The 20,990-nt window shown below is 38.9% G+C and overlaps 1 protein-coding gene and 2 long non-coding RNA genes across 3 annotated transcripts in view; 1 reads left to right on the top strand and 2 right to left on the bottom strand.

The window, feature by feature from the left end:
- tpcn3 (two pore segment channel 3) overlaps positions 1 to 751 on the bottom strand; it is a 32,004-nt gene extending 31,253 nt beyond the window's left edge. The window contains exon 1 of the mRNA XM_051946207.1: positions 380 to 751. Within this exon, the coding sequence (XP_051802167.1) occupies positions 380 to 475 (96 nt within the window). The 5' untranslated portion in view covers positions 476 to 751. The remainder of the gene's footprint in view (positions 1 to 379) is intronic.
- Positions 752 to 778: 27 nt separating this feature from the next.
- Positions 779 to 2,626, top strand: LOC127533393 (uncharacterized). The gene is made up of 3 exons (XR_007941133.1): positions 779 to 889; positions 1,045 to 1,071; positions 2,065 to 2,626. It is a non-coding gene; the product is annotated as an uncharacterized LOC127533393 (long non-coding RNA).
- An 8,902-nt stretch (positions 2,627 to 11,528) lies between these two features.
- LOC127533386 (uncharacterized) lies at positions 11,529 to 18,669 on the bottom strand. The gene is made up of 2 exons (XR_007941125.1): positions 18,534 to 18,669; positions 11,529 to 12,639 (listed from the first exon to the last, which is right to left on the bottom strand). It is a non-coding gene; the product is annotated as an uncharacterized LOC127533386 (long non-coding RNA).
- Between the last annotated feature and the right edge of the window lie 2,321 nt (positions 18,670 to 20,990).

Raw genomic sequence — 20,990 nt, 5'->3', positions numbered from 1 at the left:
AATAAATCAAAAATGGACAGATTAGTGGACATGGAAAACAATCTTAGGAACACTACACGGTAAAGGTGCACTTCACTGACCCTGACAGCTATTTTAAAGGGATATAAAGTATGTTAATCATTCACTTGTGTTACAGTGGATCATGCAGTCTATGACATGATGTGACAAAATACACAATTAAAACAAGCCAGCTGTTCCTGCTCAGCTCCCAAACTCAAGACACCAGAGCAGCAGAGTGAGAAGCTTCACGATGTTCTTTTCACCAGCTCCATGAGATCGCAGATGTCATCTATCTGCTGTCATGTCGGAATAAACACCAATCTGCTGAGTTAAAGTCGAACCCTGAGCAGATCGAGGCATCCCCTTAAACCTCTCTCACCTCTTTGGTCTTCGCAGGATTCCCTCCGTTTGGAATTTCTTTTGCTTTTCCTGCAGACTCATCAGGAATGTTTTCGCTCTTCTCTGGCTCAGACATCTCTGACGCGACTCTTCCTAAAACTTTTTTTAAAATTGCTATTATTCTCCTTTTCGGCGCTTCGAAGAGTTCCCAAACTTTCAGTCGAAGGTTTTGTTGGTCGAAGCAGCAAAAAAAGAAAAAGAAAAAGAAAGTCCAGACCAGTTTTTATCCCTGATCCTGGTTGTAAACGTCAGCACAGAGCTTCCATCTCCAGAGACACTCATCAGACGTTTTCCTCTCGGCTGCACAGACAATTGATCAGCCCGACCTCCATCGCAGCTTCAGTCTCTCTGAAGCCACCGAGCTGCTGTTTGTCCTACTTTAATATACCAGGACTGGTGCTGCGTTCAGGCAACCGCGGAAATGTGGTTGGAGGAGAGGCAGTGATGTGTTAACAAGCGTGTGAACCTTCAGAACAAACAACTCAGGCAGGTGAGCAGATATTAACAATTCATGAAGCACAGATGGGAGAAAATTAACATCCAGACTCAATTTAAATCCATTTTTACTTTATTTAACTTTCTATTGAATGTAATATTGCTTCCTATCTTGCTTTCTCCCCCCCCCCGCTGCATATTTCTCTGCAGGTGCTTCAGGCTGGAGAGCTTTTAAAGGTGAAGTCAACAATGATCTTTTAGATTAGTGTTTATTATCTGTGTGTCTATTTAATCACTGACCGTTTGATTCACTATAAAAGCGTTTGCTGTTGGACTTCTCCTTTGAGAATCTTAACTCTGTATTCTCCATGTTGTATATTAACTGCCAACGATCCACCAAAGTGTTTTGCGTTTTCTGAATTTAATGGTACGGCAAATTTCCACGACAAACTGCACCGGTCTGGTTTCCCCTCACCCTGACCAGTCCAGGCAGACGTCCTCCTCCCTGAACCTGGTTCTTCTGGACATCAATCATCCCACAGTAACCGATACATACTTTGTAGGGTTTTAACCTTAATTCTTCAGTTAGTCTGGTAATTTTAGAGAATACATAATATTGTAATGCTTAACCTAGTGTTTCAATTAGTTTGATCTATTGAATTTTTTTTTTAAAAAGTGCAATCTTTACCTTACCAATTAATTTGGTCTGTCAAATTAGTATTTTTATGACATTGTGGGGCTTTAACTGCAAAATTTAACATTAGCAAGTGGATTTAGTTGATTATTTTACTCAGAGAAATTCACATAATAAATAATACTATACCGTTCAAAAACTAAACTTAAAGTTTGTAACATCTGCCTTATTTCTCTGCTGGAAACCCCTTTGACTCAATTACCGAGATTGACGGTGACTTGATATTAATATTAACGTTTTATTACTTTAATTATTTTGCTGTATTCATTGGTATCGACATATTGTATTTTACAATTAGCTATAATTTTGTTTTAATTGCTGCTCAGTTGCTTTCCGGGTGTCCAGCTGTTACATTCTCTGTCAAAACACTTTGTAAACCCTTAATTTAAAAAAAATGCTGTATAAAAAAGGTGATTATTATTACTGTTGTTTTTAGTAGTAGTAGAAGTAGAAGTAGTAGTAGTACCAATTATGGAGTTACTGAGTTAAAAGACGGGTTAAAAAAATAAAAAAAGCTTGTTTTTCGGACATTCAAGGGAGGCGGTGAAGGCAGCACGAGGCGTCATGTGACTCTCAGCAGCAGGATAACGGAAACGGGCGGAGAGATTCAAAGACGCTGAGTAGAAATCCAGGCAGGACCCTTTTTTCCGGTTCAGCCACGTTATTTCTGTGCGTCTGGATCAGAAATGGAAGAATATACCTCCAAACAGTGTCACGGCCTTCAAAAGTCAAATCTACACTGACTGATTTTAGTTCACACGAGCTCTCTGATATGAAGTTTAATCAAGTTATGTTTGTCAAGTGAAGTTCCACCCGCTGAAGTGCTATAAGACTGCACAGCTGATTATTTTTCATCATTGGTATAACATTCTGATTTATTTGGAATCAGTTTAACACGTTCAAGTCGCTCTTTGCTCCAGACAGCTTTAATTTAGCTCCGTTCAGGCTGATTAAACGACTTTATCTGTGTCAACATTTTGGAGTTGAGCTCCTGTGGATGTCTGAACACTTCCTGCAGGAGGTTCATGGCAGACTATAATAAATTATTCTTTTTATTTTGTAATGTGTTATAGCTATTTCCTGGCATTAACTGCAGTTTGTTGGCTCCTCATCATTTAACTTCATAAATAAAAAATGATGACTCGTTTCAAATCTGTGTTTAATAATTTTTTGTCAACCAGTTATTTCATTAGGGTCCGAGCCCTGACAGTGTGTAGGACCCTGAATATTTTTTCTCCCAAAAGAATTGCATTTTTGAAGACTTAAGCATGCTCCAAAACTCATGAAAATGACCAAACCTGACAAATAAATGCGTATTTTATGAGGCTTGTTCTTTTGTGTAGCAAAATGACTCCATAGTGGCCCCTGCAAAATTTGTAACGTCTACTACTGGCAGGATGTTTGACCTACATCTGTGAAGTTTCTTATCCACATGCAACCTATCAGCGTGCACAAAAAAGCCAGTGGTAGCCATACCCGAAACCCAACAGGAAGATTTTGAATTACATATTTTGGATAATTTTTTGATCATTTTCAAGAACCAGCTCTTAAAGGGGGTGATGTCAAATCTGGCGAGTACGTACAACAGGCCTTAATGATAAAAAGTTATCAAAATCTTCCACAAAAGTCAAAGGGCGTGGACATTTTGGCCCCCTGATTTTTGATGCTTCACCATAAAACGAAGTGCTGTCTTAATTCCCTGTATAACGCCTATAAAAATATTCACCCCCTCCTTGGATGTTTCACCCTTTTGTTGCTTTTATAGATAAAATATGAAGTCATGGTGAATATAATTTGGCTTTTTTGACAAGAATTTGCAAAACAACAACAATAACAACAACAACAAAAACCCTCTTTAATATCAAAGTGAAAACAGATTTTTACAAAACCCTGTCAATTAATTCTGTTTATCTATTAATGTGACGGCTGTGTTGAAAGCTCTCCAAAATATTGTCTGGTCCAGGTGAGTAAGGGTTCTGGAGCGACTTTTATGTTTAAGCGAAAAGGGTGAACATTGACACATGTACGTTTAGATTAACCCTTCTGTTGTCTTCATTTACAGGAATCCATCCATCCATCCTCTATACAACGCTTTATCCTCACTAGGGTAACGGGGGGTGCTGGAGTCTATCCCAGCTGACTCGGGGGAAGGCAGGGGACACCCTGGACAGGTCACCAGTCTGTCGCAGGGCTACATATACAGACAAACAATCACACTCACATTCACACCTACGGGCAATTTAGAGTAATCAATTAACCTCAGCATATTTTTTGGACTGTGGGAGGAAGCCGGAGTACCCGGAGAAAACCCACGCATGCACAGGGAGAACATGCAAACTCCATGCAGAAAGATCCCAGGCCCAGGCCGGGATTTGAACCGGGGATCTTCTTGCTGCAAGGCTAAAGTGCTAACCACTACATCATTTACAGGCCCAAAATCCAGCAAAATTCACTGGATTTTGGTTGATTTTTTTTGTGAATGTTATTTAAAAAAATTCTTTCCATTTTATTCCACCAAAAAATTTTCCAAAAACATCCCAAAAATGTTGTAAATGTGGAAATTTTCACTGTGATAATACGTTTTCCCCCAACATTTTCAAACTTTAAAACGGATCAATTTGATCCGCAGGACAACATGAGGGTTAATGTGTGAAAGGGTTTTAGAAACATGTAAGAAGACACCATCACAATTCAATTAATTTAATTCAAACAACAAGGAAGTTTTAAATTTAAAACACGTAGAGCAGTTGGATCAACAAATAATTCAAAGGGAAAATTAAACATGCATGGCTTTAGTATATATGATGCTCAATATATTAGAAAGATACTTTGTTTAAAGTCAGACTTTTAAAAGGTTGATTTCACCACAGATATGACTAATTCATATTCTTATTTCTACCAAGTATTCTAGCAGGTGATTCACCATGATGAAGAGACGTCAGATCGTACGCTACAGTGTTGACTGCTTCTGTTAGCAAGTCAACACAGTGAAGCATTTCTGAAGAACATATTTTATTTAAAATGTTAACATGTTCAGTAAGAGACATTCAGAGACATTGTGATGAACTTTATTCTTGTCAGTAATGATGTTCTTATCCAACAGCGATGTGTGTGACAGATGTCATTGAACTACAAAGACACATTTGTAGTTCTCAACCCAGAATAACTGACATTCTGGAGCTGCGGTTCCTGGCCTCACCAACCTTGAAGTGTTTGTTGTTCTATTGTGCTTTTTCTGTCAGTTTTTTATCTACTATCCTGTTCTCTCTCCCCTTTACCCTCACCCCAACCGGTCGAGGCAGATGGCCGCCCTCTCTGAGCCTGGTTCTGCCGGAGGGTTCTTCCTGTTAAAAGAGAGTTTGACCTCCCCACTGTCGCCAAGTGCTTGCTCAGACGGGAAACCAAAGGAAACTTTGGATTTGTTGGATTTCTCTCTGTAATTTTGTCTTTACTTTTCTAATTGAAGTGTCTTGAGATGACACATTTGAACTGGTAAATAAAATTTATTGAAAATGAATTGAAAGGTTCACCCAAAAAGTGTCTGGATTTTGGTCACATGGTTGTTGCTCACAACTGGCCTGAGTCAGTCATGGCTTCTCAGTTGCCATGCAGAGCAGAGAATCTTTGGGTTTCTTTCTTTTTTTTTTTTTTTTTTACAATTTCCATCATTATTTTTGATGAATTTTTAAATTTGACATTGTAAATAAAGTGACTACAATGAAATCTGACAATTTTAAGCTTATTTTCAAGATGTTTTCTCTATGTAACCACACATAACTGATGGTATTTATTACAAACAGTCGGAAAGTTGAACCACTCTTTCAGTTTTTACAGTTTCTGGCTCTAAAAAGAGTGTGCATTTTGAAGATTTTTTAAAAACTAAACATGCCTTTTAAACACAGTGGTGTTACGAGGGTTAAAAGTGACAAACACATCTCATTGCAATGAGTGATGAAGTTATTTTTCCTGCACTCCACAACTTACAAGTCTCCCATAACTATCAATCTTAATGTGACTGATGCAGATCTGAAACTTAAATGTTGTTCAGATTTCACTGAAAGTAATTGTGGATTCTTCAGAAACATCAACTGAGCTGCTCAAGTCACCTTCGCTGTCCAGCTTGTGTCTCATTTTGTCCTGTTACTGAATAAAAAGCTGCAGCATCACAGCAACAGAAGCCATAAGTTATGTATTTAAAGCGACAGTCTATGTTGATGAACGGAAGATCTGACAGGAAATGATGTTCTTTGTTCTGCTACATATCCAACAAATCAGCTGTTCCACCCAGATTCCAGGTTTATGTGGCTAAATTATGTGTTTTCAAGCTTCTCTGGATTAATCCTCAACTCCAGAGCAATGAGGAAGTTTTACAATGAGCAATCAATATGCACAAAGTGACGTTTCAGTGTTTTAATTGTAACTCAAGAAGATGAAGAAGATTAGACTCTCAGGCAAAAACATGTGAAAACAGTCACATAGATAAAGTATTACACGGAGAATTTATAAACAGAACTGTCTCTTTAGAATAATTTCACTATAAATTTGTTATTCTCACTTAAGTAAAGTGAAGATGAAAAGCAGGGGGATGACTTGGACAGGCCATTTGCTGTGAGGTCAGAGTTGTTCCAGATGTTGAAGTCTTCTGCTTCCCAACAGCTCCTCACAGTGGCCAGGAGAGGTACTGCATGTCTGTAGACCAGCACTGATTCTCTGCAGTCCAAATATACAATTAAGACCAAACCTATTCATAATCCTATCTAATTTAGATTTATAGGGAATTTGTGTATGACTAAAATTATCATTGTCCCTGTAAATTATATAAACAAGTGATAAAATACAACAAGACACTGTGTCAGAGATGATAATGATTAATTTGTACTGCCATGCCCATAACTATCCATTCCCTTCCTCAATAATCAGCTGCCAATCTTATATTTGCCTCCACATCAGTTAACAGCAACCCTCTTTTTCATGTCTCTACTGGGATTTGGTTCTTCTCCTGTATGTGATGATCTCTGCCATCACTCTTGCTGACCATCTCCAACATCTTCAAATCGATTCTGTTCACCATTTCTCGACCTCTTTGAATGTTTCAGATCACTGTGTTGTTGGAAGGTCCAATGCTGCATAAGGCCAAATTTTACTACATTTTTCTTCCACAGTCCTAATTTTATTCTCCTTTGTTGTGATGCTGTTTACTTCAACAAGTGTCTGGTACATCGATTCAAAAACAACCCCAAAGCGTTAGCCTCCTAGCACAAAATATGACTGTGAGGATCTTGTTCTTGGGGTTGAATGCTTTTCATTTCTTTCACCTAATGTGTCCAGAGAGCTCAGTTTTCATCTCATCTAGCCGCATAACTGATGGCCAAAAGTTCCAGTCTTTACCCAGGTGAACTTTTGCGAATACAAGGTGAATGAAACTCAGCTGAATCTGTAGGAATGTTACAGTTTGAGCTGTTTAAGGATTTTATTTCTCTTCAAGACATCAAACCTGTTACTGTCCAACCTCTCCAGATGGCACGTTCAGCATGAAAATCTGACAAATGTGGCTACTTCCATCTTGTGTCCTATAATTCTCACTGCATTTTTTTTTAACTGCACAGTTCAGGTGCCATGTCGTATTTGATGGAGCATCCAATCCAGAACTCTCCACGCTTTCATTCCTCCTCTGCCCGCAGACGACCCTGACCACTCTCCCTACCTCCGCCTGCTAGCTAAATAGTGTAGCAAATTTCAGGCCTTGTGCTGTCCATGCATTATAGCATTACAAGTTGTATGAATTGATGTCGGAGTATTGTGTTAGTGTGCATGGTGTATTTTTGTCTTGTATAACGATGTACACTCAGTTCCTGGTTTCTTGTAGCTGGGCTTTAGCTCTCTGTATTTGTGTCTTGTTGCACCCTGTCACACATTCAGTTTCTGGCTTTTCGCTCATGTAAATTGTTTGTTTATTTCTACCACCGTTCTGTGCCTGGTATTAATTGATCTTGGTAAGTGATCCCTCCCAATAAGTTTATGTTTATTCTCAGGATTTAATCAGTAGTTGTGTCTAGTATCCTTTGTAGCTTGTCTCTCAGATATCCTATAGTGACAGCACTTTCAGGTCTGGTTAGGTTATCTCTCCAGCTTCCCACAGAGGTCGCTATTGGTCCACATCAGCATTTGTTTCCTTCAGTACAAGTCTTCTACCAGTCAGTCCCTTATCCCCTTCCACATTCATCTGTCTCCAGTGGTCATACTCCGTGTATTCATTCTGTGTTAACTCTTGGTGAAAAAAAAGAGTCTTTTTTCTATTTTTCTAGTCTTATGTTTCCTGTTTGCGCTTGTGTCTCTGGTTTCCAATTTGTGGCAGATTTAGCAGTTTTTACTCTGAAAGGTAATTTCTCCTGCAGTCTAGCTTAGATAACCTGACACCTGGAACACCTGCCGGCAGAAGAGAATCTAAACGGGACACACCTATTTTCTGTCACAATTTCTCTTCTTTTTCTCACCATCTCCAGCCGACAAGACCCACCAAGCTCCTGGCAGTGATTCAAAGCCAGCCTGGAGTTTCCTCTTAGCAGGTACAAACTGCTAATTGTGTGGAACTGAGTTCCGTTTGCTCGGCAACCACGACACAAAAGCTGCCCGCTAACTGCATGAGCAACAGAGTACGTTAGCAGTGAGTTGGTAACTCTGTAGAGAACAAGAGAGTGAGTCATTTCTTCCAACCTGCATCAAAAACCTCCACAGCAGTAACCGCCATTTATCAGAGAAACTCCTCCAAACCTGTAGCCTAGCCGCGCAGCTCAGTGAAGCTGATCCCCCACCCACAGAAAAAATCCAAGCAAACAGGCTGAGTGGTTAGTGCTTCGTTTGTGCTGATTCGTGCCGTTAAAATTTTCGTTTGTGCTGCTATCGTTTTTGAGATATTAAAGATTATTTTTTAGGTCATTCAGAGGTCATCATCCCCCCAGCTTGCTCCAAAATGAACCAGACTTGTCTACTTTTTTAGTGCTTCGTTTTAACTAAAACGTCGGTATTTTACAAGTGCACTTACCGTGTCTAGAAATCAGATTTGTCTGAAGGTTGTAAAAATACCACTGAAATGGTAAAATTGTGAAAAGGTTATCCAATGTGTGTGTCTTGTTGAATGGCTGTGAAAGACTGCTATTTTGTCTAGTTCTTAGTGGGGAGTGCTGAATGTTTTTTTTAAATGCTTCATGCTCCTAAATAAACCTTGAAGCGATTTCATTTATTGTCTTATGACAGAAATGTGATTGGCAAAGTAAATATAAAGCACACGTCATTAAAAATGTAAATTAGTCACATAAACATTGAACAAATGTACACACAAAGGCACAAAGTCAGTTCAAAGAGACATTTTCCAGCAATAACACAGGTTGAATATCCTCAGATGTTATTACAGTAGTTCTATCCACATTATATACATTAAGACATTATAAACGTGGCAGACCACAGACATCATCAATTCGGGTCATGTGATCGTCTGTAAATAAAACTTGTAATATCTCCAAAACTACAGCAGCACAAATGAAAATTTTACCGGCACAAATCAGCACAAACGAAGCACTAAAAAAGTAGACAAGTCTGGTTCATTTTGGAGCAAACTGGGCGGATGATGACATCATCGCCCAAAAATAAAACTTGTAATATCTCAAAAACTATAGCAGCACAAACAAAAATTTTAACGGCACAAATCAGCACAAACGAAGCACTAAAAAAGTAGACAAGTCTGGTTCATTTTGGAGCAAGCTGGGGGGATGATGACCTCTGAATGACCTAAAAAATAATCTTTAATATCTCAAAAACGATAGCAGCACAAACGAAAATTTTAACGGCACAAACGAAGCACTAACCACTCAGCCTGTTTGCTTGGATTTTTTCTGTGGGTGGGGGGTCAGCTTCACTGAGCTTAGCTGCGCTAGACCCCATGTTCTGAAGGCACAAGGGTCTAGGGAAGCTCGACAGGGAGGGAGGTTGTTTATCAAATCACTCTGCAGCAATTGGGTAGGTATACAACCAATCAACGCAACGAATAGGCTGACGGAGTTCCGAGAGCACCAGCGGATTGTGGCTAAGTCCCATTAGCTTCCCAACCAGCGGAGCCGCGGAGCCAACTGGTATATTAAGGATTTGCAAAATCCCATCGGCATAAGTCCAAATACGTCTTTCTTCTCAATGAAACACTTCAGTGCCGTCCTTTGTTTATCTTTCAAGTTTAATTTTAGCTTCAAATCTTTAAGGGCTGTGGCCAAAGCCGAGTCGAAAGATAACTGTTTATTGTGCGCCGGTTGTTTCTGTCAGAATTGTGGCGCCTCTGTCCTCACTTCGTTACGCCCGCCTTCTGACTCTACACTTCATGGTGATTCGTCCGGCCAGTTTTAGGAGCATCCAACCTCGAGTCTTATGGAGGGTAACTAGACCCTCCCTGGCAGAGAATTAAATTCGTTGCTGTAGGTTGTCTAGCGCGGCTAGGCTACCAAACCTGGCCACAAGTAATCTGATCGATGGAACCACCAGCTAAAGACGCACACAGAGGAATGCTTTTTCTTTCAACACAAAAAGTCAAAATCTTACCAAGTCTATTTGTCTTATTTTTAGTTAAAATGTCTCATCCCACTTGATTTATGATAAATTCATTCAACAAGTGACATTTCAGCAAGACAGAGGGACTTGTTTTAAGACAATGCATGTTAAATATCTTGTTAAGTCAAACAAACTTGAAATCATCTTGTTTTGAGTTGAATTTTACCAGAAAACTCTAAATAAGTTTAACCCTCATGTCGCCCTGGGGATGAAAATTAAACTGTATTAAAGTTTGAAAATGTGGGGAAAAAAAATTTCACAGTGAAATTTCTGATGTTCACATTTTCGCCATTTTTGAGAATTTTCTGAACATTTTTTGGTGGAAAAAACGAAATGTTATAAATGTTTCTTAAGAGCATTCACAAAAAAATAAACCAAAATCCAGCAAATTTCACTGGATTTTACTTGATTTTTATGTGAATGTTCTTAAGAAGATATTAGAAGTTTTTCTGATATATATGGAATCACTTTAGATATTTTGAGGATGTTTAGGAAGATCTTTGCTCATTTTTTGAAAATATTTACAAGAATTTTCTTGCCAATTTGGGAGATTTTTTTTAAATAAAATTTTTAAGGGAAACTTAAGGAATTACTGGAGTTTTCTTCCTGAAGGTTTTGCAAATTTTCTGAAATTTGGGAATTTTTTTGCAGATTTTTTTGTATTCTTTTTTCAAACAAGGAAACAATATTTTTTTGGTTCCCTTAAATGAGGACAACAGGGGGGTTAAAACATCTCAAATTAGGAGGTTACATGAAAGCAAAAATCTATTTTTGAGTAAAAAATTGTTATTTTTTGTAGCATGCCTGGTTTATTTTAAGACACCTAAGCTTGGCAATCCTGGTAAAAAATATAGCTTAAAATGAGTTTTCCAAGCTAATTTTAAGATCTCAAGATTCTAAATATCACATCTTATTTCAACAAATTTTACTAAGCCATTTTTCACTTGTTCTATTCACAGATTTTTTTTTCACTTATTTCAAGGTAAAAAGTTGAAATAAGTTTTTTTTCTTGTTTTGAGAGGAGCATTTTTTTCCAGTGTATCACATGGTGAAGGGAGATGTGTGTCTCTTTTTTCTGCTTTTTGACAACAATGCCCTCGTTAGACCCATCTCTGCTGGGGATGAATTTGCTACAAACATAAGATGAACCATCTGGTGACCTCTGGCGACGTTTTTTAAAAAACATCTAAATGTCACTGTTTCCTGGTATGCACTATGACACCGAGACAAATTACTTCAATGTGAAAGCCTGCTGGGTAATAAAACCTTTCTGATTCAAAATGTCATTGAAGGTGGGCAGGATGAACGTTTTCCTCAGTAAGTCCCTGCCTTTCCTGTCAGTTTGAGTTTGAGGTCAAAACTCTTTGCATGTTCATCTTTTTCATAGTGGAAAAATATACAGCGTGAGAGCAGAAAAATATTCAAATTTTAATTTAATTTCCAACATGTAAAAAATGACTGGAGGTTTTAATCTGACTACTAACCTTTCAACTACTAAAGATTTTAAATACCTTGAAAACGTGTGTCATCGTGATTCAGTAATAGAAAGAAACCTGAGCCAAAACAAAAGATGACTTATTGACCATATTAATGGATTGATTATCCATGGTGATCTCTTTTACAATGATAAAAATGTCTTTTAGAATCCTATTTTTACGTTGCTTATTTCTTGTCCCACTGCCCTCACCAGAAGGATCTCTCCAAGTCAAACTTCACTGAATACAGGTTGTCAAACAGATCATAGAAATATTCTGTCTGTGGTGTTTTTGATCTTGGTGTGCAGTTTTTTGCATTACAAATGTTACACGGAAGAAAACAAACTGTTCAGCATCATGTTCAGAAGAAACATTGGAATCTTTAATAACCAGACATTTACTCCAGTCCAACCAGTCACTCTCAATTTCCCTGATCAGTTTGTTTCCTTCTCCATCTCTGTCTCTCTGCTGTCCTGCCTCCTCTGTCTGTCCTTCGTCTGCTTCCTCCACATCTTCCTCCTCTCCTGTCTTCCCTCCAGGCCACAGGCGAACACCCATCCTCTCCTCCGGGTTACCGATCCTGGTCCTCAGTCTGTCTCTCACACCCAGTAGAAACATGTTGACGGCGCTTTCCTGACTTGGCTGCTGGTTCCTTTTTCTCATGGAGATATCCCACAAGCACCGCCAACACCATAATGACCAACAGAATCAAAACTAACCAGCCTCTGCTGTGTTCGGTGGGGGAAGCAGTTGTGTTTTGGCATGTTGTTGAGTTAGATGGATGAAGTAGACTCGTTTTAGGGATATGTGACAATGAGACTGATTCCTGAGTTGAGGCTGTGCTGACCTCTTCCTTTGCTTGTGTGTCATTAGATAAAGGACTTACAGAAGGTGGAGCTTCAGTAGATGCTGTTGTGTTGTTTGAGAGAGTAGAGGAGGAATTGGTGGGCCCAGTTTGTGTTGAATTACTAGAATAAGATGCAGGAATCAGGAGAGCCAGCATGAGTAAAGACAGAACTGGGAAGGCTTTGGTCCTCATGGTGTCTGTATGAGTCAGTAGAAAGACAATAAACAGAAATACCAGTTTAGAATAATGTTAGGAAGCTGGAATAACATTCTGTGGCAGAAATAGTATCTGACAAGCTGGAAGAAGAAGCTCAGCTGTTGCTGTCTTTACCTGCTCACACATTCATTCAGAACAACAACAAACGTATATACGTAGGTTTGTTGTAGGATAAAACAACCAAATCTAAACAAGTTCCCACTGGACCCCCTCAAAATCACCTGTTCTTTGTGTACAATACCCTCAGTATATTTAATGAAGCCATGCAAAGTTTTATCTTCATACTAATAACTTTAAAGTTGCCGGCTGTTTAGACACTGTTACGGCCACCATTATTGGTATGCCATTTGATTTCTAAGGTGGTGTCTTTTTTAGGGCCTTTTGCATGGGGAAAATTGCAAGTGTGGGCTCAACTGTGGCTGTCCCTGGGACTCTCCAACACCCCAGCTGCCAGCCATTTCACCTGATGACTCTGGAGATGACGACCTGCACTGCAGTCCTGTTCTCCCCGCCTCCCGACTGTCTTGATTGAGCCGCCCTTCAGCTCTCCTCCACCACTATCCAACTAGATGCAGCCAGCACCACACCTGCAAGCTATGTATCTGCCACCAAGTTATTAGTTGGCGTGGCTGGTATCTGTGACCAGTCCACCCTGGTGCATCTGTGTAAGATAAGATAAGATAATCCTTTATTACTCCCCGTGTCCGGGGAAATTTCCCATGTTACAGCAGCATACATTCATCATTCATACATCATACAGTAGAGCAACAATAGCAACAATAATCAACCATATATTGATAATCACAATAACAATCACAATATGTCCAGGAGTGTAGGATGGGAAAGGTGGCTCATGAAATGACGTGAAGTACGAGAGAACTGTGCAGATTATGTGGTGAGGGATTGTGTGACAGAGTCCAGTTTTGTATTGTTGTTCTGTGTGGTGCTTTGGTTTGTGAGCACTTGTGGTAGGTGCTACGGAGAAATTTAACCTTCTGTTGGCGGCTTTAGATTTGGTGTGGAACCCGACGTCTCAGTGGAGATTGAGGCTCCAATTCGCAGTCTGCCAACTGTGTGAAGAAGCCATTCAGTATCTTGAGTATTCGTGAACTGTGTGTTCAGTATGTGCACATATTCAGAGGCATCAGTTTTGCTTAGTTCGTTTTGTGCACATTTTGTATTAGTTTTTGTTCCTGGTGGTGGGTGCTGCTGATGTAGTTGTTTGACTAGGGAGTTCAGTTGTTTTGTTTTGGGTTTAGATAATTTGGGAACTCTGTTAGCTTTCGTTTTGTTTTATTCCGTTCTTTGATTTAGCAGCACTCACCAGTCTTGTGTTTATTGTCTCTTATGTTCCTTTTGCCACTAAGCAATAAATCCCTTCACCTAAAACCAATATCTGGTTATTCTGTTGCGTCCAGCCAACCCCAAGAGGTTGGATCGTAACAGACACATAGAGGAGGGTCAGAATTTAGCAGATTTTAATTCATGTTACGTTTCCCATTATTTCTGAGTCTTACAAATTGATAAATCCAGGAGACAGACACAGAACATTTTCAGGAATGAAAAACACATTTGAGCACTTTTCCATCCACTCCTGGTGTCACAGTCTTTTTTGTGCAGCACAATGTTGTCTGTAACCAATTTTGAGCATCAATATTAGAAGAAGTCTCATAGTTGCAGCAGCAAAACTGCACCAATTTAATGTCTCTCACCCAGAGTCATAGAAATAACATTGGTATGACGGATGTATTGTCTGTTTTCTGATCATTTACTGGAGAAATGTTTAAAAGTGCATTTTGGGTAAACTTTCATAGCTCAGATCAGAATGTGTGATAGATGGTCAGTCAGGACAAGTTACAGCAAATGAAAAGTTTCATTTTTACCTACATTTCATACCAGGATCATCTTCTAGCTATGATTTCAATATACACACGTGGACAAAATTGTTGGTACCCCTCAGTTAAAGAAGGAAAAACCCACAATTCTCACTGAAATCACTTGAAACTCACAAAAGTAACAATAAATAAAAATGTATTGAAAATTAAATAATCAAAATCAGCCATCACTTTTGAATTGTTGATTAACATAATTATTTAAAAAACAAACTAATGAAATAGGGCTGGACAAAAATGATGGTACCCATAACTTAATATTTTGTTGCACAACCTTTTGAGGCAACCACTGCAATTAAACGATTTCTGTATTTGTCAATGAGCGTTCTGCAGCTGTCAACAGGTATTTTGGCCCACTCCTCATGAGCAAACAGCTCCAGTTGTCTCAGGTTTGATGGGTGTCTTCTCCAAATGGCATGTTTCAGCTCCTTCCACATATGTTCAATGGGATTCAGATCTGGGCTCATAGAAGGCCACTTTAGAATAGTCCAACGCTTTTCTCTCAGCCATTCTTGGGTGTTTTTGGCTGTGTGTTTTGAATCGTTGTCCTGTTGGAAGACCCATGACCTGCGACTGAGACCAAGCTTTCTGACACTAGGCAGCACATTTCTCTCCAGAATGCCTTGATAGTCTTCAGATTTCATCGTACCTTGCACACTTTCAAGACACCCTGTGCCAGATGCAGCAAAGCAGCCCCAAAACATTACTGAGCCTCCTCCATGTTTCACCGTAGGGACAGTGTTCTTTTCTTCGTATGCTTGGTTTTTGAGTCTATGAACATAGAGTTGATGTGCCTTACCAAAAAGCTCCAGTTTGGTCTCATCTGTCCAAAGGACATTCTCCCAGAAGCTTTGTGGCTTGTCAACATGCATTTTTGCAAATTCCAGTCTCGCTTTTTTATGAGTTTTTTTCAGCAGTGGTGTCCTCCTTGGTCGTCTCCCATGAAGTCCACTTTGGCTCAAACAACGACGAATGGTGCGATCTGACACTGATGTACCTTGGCCTTGGAGTTCACCTTTAATTTCTTTGGAGGTTGCTCTGGGCTCTTTGGATACAATTCCAACGATCCGTCTCTTCAATTTGTCATCAATTTTCCTCTTGCGGCCACGTCCAGGGAGGTTGGCTACTGTCCCGTGGGTCTTGAACTTCTGAATAATATGAGCCACTGTTGTCACAGGAACTTCAAGCTGTTTAGAGACGGTCTTATAGCCTTTACCTTTAAGATGTTTGTCTATAATTTTTTTTCGGATGTCCTGGGACAATTCTCTCCTTCGCTTTCTGTTGTCCATGTTCAGTGTGGTACACACCTTTTCACCAAACAGCAGGGTGACTACTTGTCTCCCTTTAAATAGGCAGACTGACTGATTATGAGTTTGGAAACACCTGTGATGTCAATTAAATGACACACCTGAGTTAATCATGTCACTCTGGTCAAATAGTTTTCAATCTTTTATAGAGGTACCATCATTTTTGTCCAGGCCTGTTTCATTAGTTTGTTTTTTTAAATAATTATGTTAATCAACAATTCAAAAGTGATGGCTGTTTTTGATTATTTAATTTTCAATAAATTTTTATTTATTGTTACTTTTGTGAGTTTCAAGTGATTTCAGTGAGAATTGTGGGTTTTTCCTTCTTTAACTGAGGGGTACCAACAATTTTGTCCACGTGTGTAGCTATAATCAGACCATTGCAAAATGTAAAGACTGTAATTCTAATTGTATTTGAGATTCTATTTATTCATGGAAATAAAACCATGACAATTCCTGCATGATTATTTTCCTGCCCTGTAGAGAAGAAAATTGTTGCTCACAATCGTCTGACAGATGAAACTGACAAAACAAGAACTGAACGCTGCAAACTGGTTTGATCGATGTGATTTGTCCAAATTACTATATAGTTTTATTTATGAAGAGTTCATTTGCAAAACAGATAACTCCGTTTTGATAAATTTTCAGAAAACTTTTTTTATTGTTTACTTGAGATAATATCAATAAAACTGAAGTTGAGTGGATTTGACTCAGTAGAAAAATACATGACAAAATAGAGAAAACATAAATTGTTAGTGTTATTATTATTATTATCTCAAGTAAACAATAAAAAAATTAGTTTTCTGAAAATTTATAAAACGGAGTTACCTGTTTTTGCAAATGGACTCTTCATATATAAAGCTCATTTCCCTTGTGATGCCATTTAAGTACCATGTGTATCTGCAGACACTTTGATAGAGGATCAAATGATATATGTAGAAACATTCAACACTTTCATAGGATGTACTCTTTTTTAAATTTAGTTTTTTTTTTTTGGCCTGTATTTGTATATTTGTACATATGTGTAAAAATTAAACATTTTTCTTTGTATAAAAATTGCATGAAGCTCCCACAGACTGGGTCAGGATGTGGTGGCCTCAGTGTGTCTTGCATCTGAGAGTCACACTGAAAACAACAGGAAATCAGCTTTTGCAGCAACGTGCAACTCGACTGCATTCAGCAGTCAGCAGGCGGTTCTCCAGCTGGTATCACTGCAGCGCTGTGCTGCCTGGATCAACGCATCCGTTTTCTTACTGAGGAAACCACAGAGTGTAAAACCTCTCACTCTCTCACATGTCTCACTGCCTTTCACCGTTTTAAGGTCTCTGACAAACCTAAAGCCATCACAGGCTCATCCTTGTTAATTACAAGAAGTTATATTTCATTTCCTGTGGTCCAAAATATGTCTATAAAATGTTTAGATTGTTTCTGTGATGTTTCTTATGAAAACATAGGGTCACAGTCCACAATACTGTATTTCAGGACAGTAATGAAACCTTTCTATGGATAAGGGAAATTCTTACTAATTACTGGTATTATTATCGCCAATTTAGGGTGACCATACGTCCTCTTTTGCCCGGACATGTCCTCTTTGAAAATTTTTCGCGCGCGAGCTGGAAGTGTGTCCTCTTTTCAGAGAAACAGAATATGGTCACCCTACGCTAATTACTCCTGCTGGCCGGGAAATTTCTGCTCTGCAATATTTGACTGTGTGAGTGCACGCCCACACACACACACACACACACACACACACACACACACACACACACACACACACACAAAACACACACACACACACACACACACACACACACACACACACACACACACACACACACACACACACAAATCTGACAGTTACAGTCAGGTGCTCAGTTGTTCCTTTACAGGCTCTGAATAGAACTGAAACCTGAAACTGTTTATTGCATCATCTTTAAATTTAATGTGATGTATTTCATTGAGAAAAAAAATATAAAGATTTTGTCTATCACTAACTGTAAGAGGAAGCTATCATAAATACGGCTGCTAAGAAGCGAACATGAAACAAATGAAAGGAGTTCAAATGAGCAGAAAACAGTCACATCATCAGCAAAGACAGAAAAACTGTCATATTTCTGTTAACTTGTGACACTCATCAGTTTTCTTGCTGAGGAAACCACAGAGTGTAAAACCTCTCACTCTCTCACATGTCTCACTGCCTTTTGTAGTATCTGATCTGAGATATATGTTGGGATATATGTTGCTTATTTTAACAGATGTGGTCTTCTGCTGAAGGAAGTCATTGCTGTGATTAGATTGGGGATCATTATGTCCAGGTAATGATAATTGTTCTTTGGGGCCCGAATGACTCTTTGGGTGTCTTAATGACAGGGGGTTGTTCTGTAGGGTCTTGTTCCATGACCAGATGTCTTCTAATTAGGAAACGTATGTTGTGACCTCATACTTGTCCCAAACATATAAATATGATCTCTGATTGCTGTTCGGGGAGATTCATTTGGGCGGATTCTCCCAGACAGTCTCTCTGTCTGATCGATGCTGTTCTTCCTTATAATAAACTTATTATTAAGCAAGTCAGTGTCAATGGATGTTTCTTCTCTGCCTGTACTTCACGAACGTCAGAGAAACTACGATACTTTCACCAATAAATCTAAAATAAAATTAAAAATATTTACTTACTCGCTGAGCAGATCCGCGAGTCCAATCATGAAAACAAGTGAATGAAAGAGGTGAAGCTGTGGATGCGTGAGGAGAGTTTTAGAAATGAAAAGTCAGGCATGTGAGAGAGACAGAGTGTGGGTGGGGGAACAACAGACTGAAAGAAGTGAGACCAGAGGGAAGGTTTCAGTGTCTTTACTACTCAAGAGAAAAAAGTTAACGCATGTTCACAGAACTTTTGTACTATGTAGCCATCTGACATTTACATTTTTATCTCCTACAACCACTGTAACCATGTCGTTGATCAAGCTGAATTAAAACCAGACAATGAAAGTAAATAAAAATGACTCCAGGTGCTTTGTTAGCTGTTTTCATTTAAATTTAACATTTTCAACCAAATTAACAAAATATTTAAAATTCAAAATCTATGTCTCTACCACAATGATGTGAATATTGGAGTTAGTTTCTCAAGATAAACAGTTGGTGCTGTTAGGTAATTGCAGAAGAAAAGGCAAAGTTCTCAGACCTTTCATTCAGGACCTTGGCAGCAGGAAGAGTTCTGAGTCTACGAGGTTTGTACACATCGAGTCTGGAAGTTTATTCTCTTCTTCCTGGCAGAATCTCCCAAGCTCCATTACACTGAGACATTTATTAAAGATGACTGTTGTTCTGTTGTTGTTTCCCCTGATATTACAGTGTGACTAAGACCTTTTTACACACATGTTGAAACAGGAAATAGAGCAAAAAGTAAAGTTAGCTGCCTCAATGAGAAGGACACAGAGAAGTAAACACCCATATGTGACATATCCATCATTTAAAAAAAATATATTCAATGTAAAAATTAATACATAAATAAATAAGCACCAACAAAAGTTCATGACTTAGAAGCTTTCTCCAGCAGTCCCAAATGATTCAGTGGCTCCAGCAGAGGAAAAATTCTTAATTATTGGTCCAAAGGTTCCAGTTTCTGTTTTCACATCCCAAAATGGTGACGTGGACTCACAAAGGCTGGTGTGTATAGGAGTCTGTGTATTGTATGCAGTATTCTTATGTGAAGATGCTTATTTTGCACACATCACAGTAAATGTGAGAAATGCTATAAACAGTTTGCACTCGCTGTTGTAAGATCAAGCTGTGACTTTGGGTGAACAGACGTGTCAAAGCGGTGAACAGTGGAGTCAGAAATCCTCCTCATGAAATGTTATGTGGTGGTAAGCACGTCCTTTAGACACTGTTGTTTCCAAAAGCTAAATGTTTGGCTGTTATGACTTAGATTTCATCGTGTTACTACTTGTGCTGTTAATATATTTACCACCATGTCATGTAACAGCTTTTCACAGCCACACAGCGCCACCCTGTGACAGACCAACTCCACTGTTAAAGACTCCACAGCCCTCCATGAGTGGGAACGGGGAATGTGTTCAGTGGCTATAAATGTGCTGCAGATGGCAGCAACACCAGTTCTTTCTTTGCTGAGCGCATGAGTGCAGTTTTCAGTTCTCGGTACCCAGCAGGTCATTGATGTGCTACTTTTGCTCTATTTGTTACATCAGCTTCCTACAACGGACATCAATCAGATCTAGTTAAAAACATCCTGTGTGTACGGGTGGAGAAGGTATTTGCAAACATCAACTCGCATCTCAGACGTGGTCACACCTCATCACTGGCTTCCCCTCTGGTCCCACCAGAAACTTGAAGTTCCATTTGACATCGCTGATCTTCATAGATCAGATTTTTTCACACATCCAGGAGTAACAAGAAGGACTGTAAAAACAATTACTCTGTGCTGCACATGTGAGAAATACGTTTGTAAAATCCGTGCACACACACTTGTATTCTGTGTTTGTGCAGAAAATCATGAATCTGTAACACCCATCTGTATCTTTAGTTCATGTAATAGTGTTATAGTTCAAGCAGGCTCTACAAATAACCTGCACAGGTACATTAGAACTGTACATCCATCAGTGCAGTTGGAAGAAAAAAAAGACAAACAAGTACTAATGACAATGGCAGTTTGTCTGCAGCGTCATCCAGTAACCATGACAACCACCTGGACCTACAACCAGAGTCTATGAGACAGTTTGTGCTAAATCCTATGATTGATTAGGAGTGATTATTTAAGCTTCTCTGTGTTGTTTCACTGTTGATAGTCAAAAGTTTATGAATATTATACAATCAGTGACAGGACCTCTTCATTATCAAATTGAGATGAGTATTTGTTTTTGTACTTTACAATTAATTTTTTGTAGCCCACTGTTCCATTTTGAGTATAATAAGCCATACAAATAATAAACATTTGATATAATGTGTGTTTTGTATATTAGGAATTCCAGGTACACATAAATTTACATTATTGTTGGTAAAAAAATAATTTAAAGCAACAAAAAAATCTGAGAGCCACTTGGGAGCCAAAAATCTATTTTTAGTGAGCTGAGCCATAAAAACTGGCTCTATTAAAAGAGCCAGAATTCCCATCAC

The sequence above is a fragment of the Acanthochromis polyacanthus genome, chromosome 3, assembly GCF_021347895.1.
Source record: "Acanthochromis polyacanthus isolate Apoly-LR-REF ecotype Palm Island chromosome 3, KAUST_Apoly_ChrSc, whole genome shotgun sequence".
NCBI lineage: Eukaryota > Metazoa > Chordata > Actinopteri > Pomacentridae > Acanthochromis > Acanthochromis polyacanthus.
This window is presented reverse-complemented; position numbering and strand designations above follow the sequence as displayed.